This window comes from Sinocyclocheilus anshuiensis, unplaced genomic scaffold, assembly GCF_001515605.1.
Source record: "Sinocyclocheilus anshuiensis isolate Anshui unplaced genomic scaffold, SAMN03320099.WGS_v1.1 scaffold8438, whole genome shotgun sequence".
NCBI classification, from domain to species: Eukaryota; Metazoa; Chordata; class Actinopteri; order Cypriniformes; family Cyprinidae; genus Sinocyclocheilus; species Sinocyclocheilus anshuiensis.
The window spans coordinates 1-954 of record NW_015547909.1 but is presented as its reverse complement, the minus strand read 5'-3'; the positions used below and the strand labels follow the sequence as shown (position 1 = coordinate 954).

Sequence of the window (954 nt, the reverse complement as noted above, 5' to 3'; positions counted from 1 at the left end):
ACATTTCATGCTTTACAGACTCACAGACACGCAAGTTTTACACACATCACTCAAACACATAACTTCTTCTTTTTGACTTAAGGGAAAAAGTGAAAGTGTGATTGAAGTGTTGTGTGTTTGTTTTTCTGTATTCATGCAGTAAAATGGCAGAAGCCAGAATTTCTCAGGATGAGTTGACGTGTCCAGTGTGTCTGGATCTCCTGAAGGATCCCGTGGCCATTCCCTGTGGACACAGTTACTGTAAGAGCTGTATTACAGGCTGCTGGGATCAGGAGGATCAGATGAGAGTCTACAGCTGCCCTCAGTGCAGACAGACCTTCAGTCCAAGACCTGCTTTAGAAAAAAACACCATTCCGGTTGAACTGGTGGAGAAACTGAAGAAGACCAAACTACCTGCTGACTGTGACGCTGGAGCTGGAGATATGCAGTGTGACGTCTGTACTGGAAGAAATTACAAAGCCGTTAAGTCTTGCCTGATGTGTCAGGAATCTTACTGTCAACATCATTTTGAGCATCATGAGGAATTTCATTCACGTAAGCCACACAAAGTGATTGATGCCACTGGACGACTGCAGGAGATGATCTGCCAGAAACATGAGAAACATCTGGAGATGTACTGTATTACTGACCAACAATGCATTTGTGAGCTGTGTACAAAATATGAACATAAAAACCATGACACTGTATCAGCTGCAGCACAGAGGACAGAGAATCAGGTTTTTAAAACTAGCGCTTACACTTGTAGTGTGAACCAAGCTTTAATCTTCATGTTAATTAATGTACAATAGTGGTAAACAATTAATCATCCTTTATGGAGTTTACAGCCTTTAGTGATCAGTTCCACTTTTACTGGATTCATCTGTTCACATGATGATTAAGTGCCAGTAGTTTTTTGAAATATTTACTATCATCTGTTTGTCCTGCAGAAGCAGCTGAAGGAGACACAGGAGACGT

At 41.5% G+C, this 954-nt stretch overlaps 1 protein-coding gene across 1 annotated transcript; it reads left to right on the top strand.

The window, feature by feature from the left end:
* Nucleotides 1-142: 142 nt before the first annotated feature.
* LOC107704678 (E3 ubiquitin/ISG15 ligase TRIM25-like) lies at nucleotides 143-950 on the top strand (the record flags this gene model as incomplete). The annotated part of the gene is made up of 2 exons (XM_016507666.1): nucleotides 143-716; nucleotides 927-950. Coding segments are annotated over exons 1-2 (597 nt in total), but the record flags the coding sequence as incomplete, so codon positions are not given.
* Between the last annotated feature and the right edge of the window lie 4 nt (nucleotides 951-954).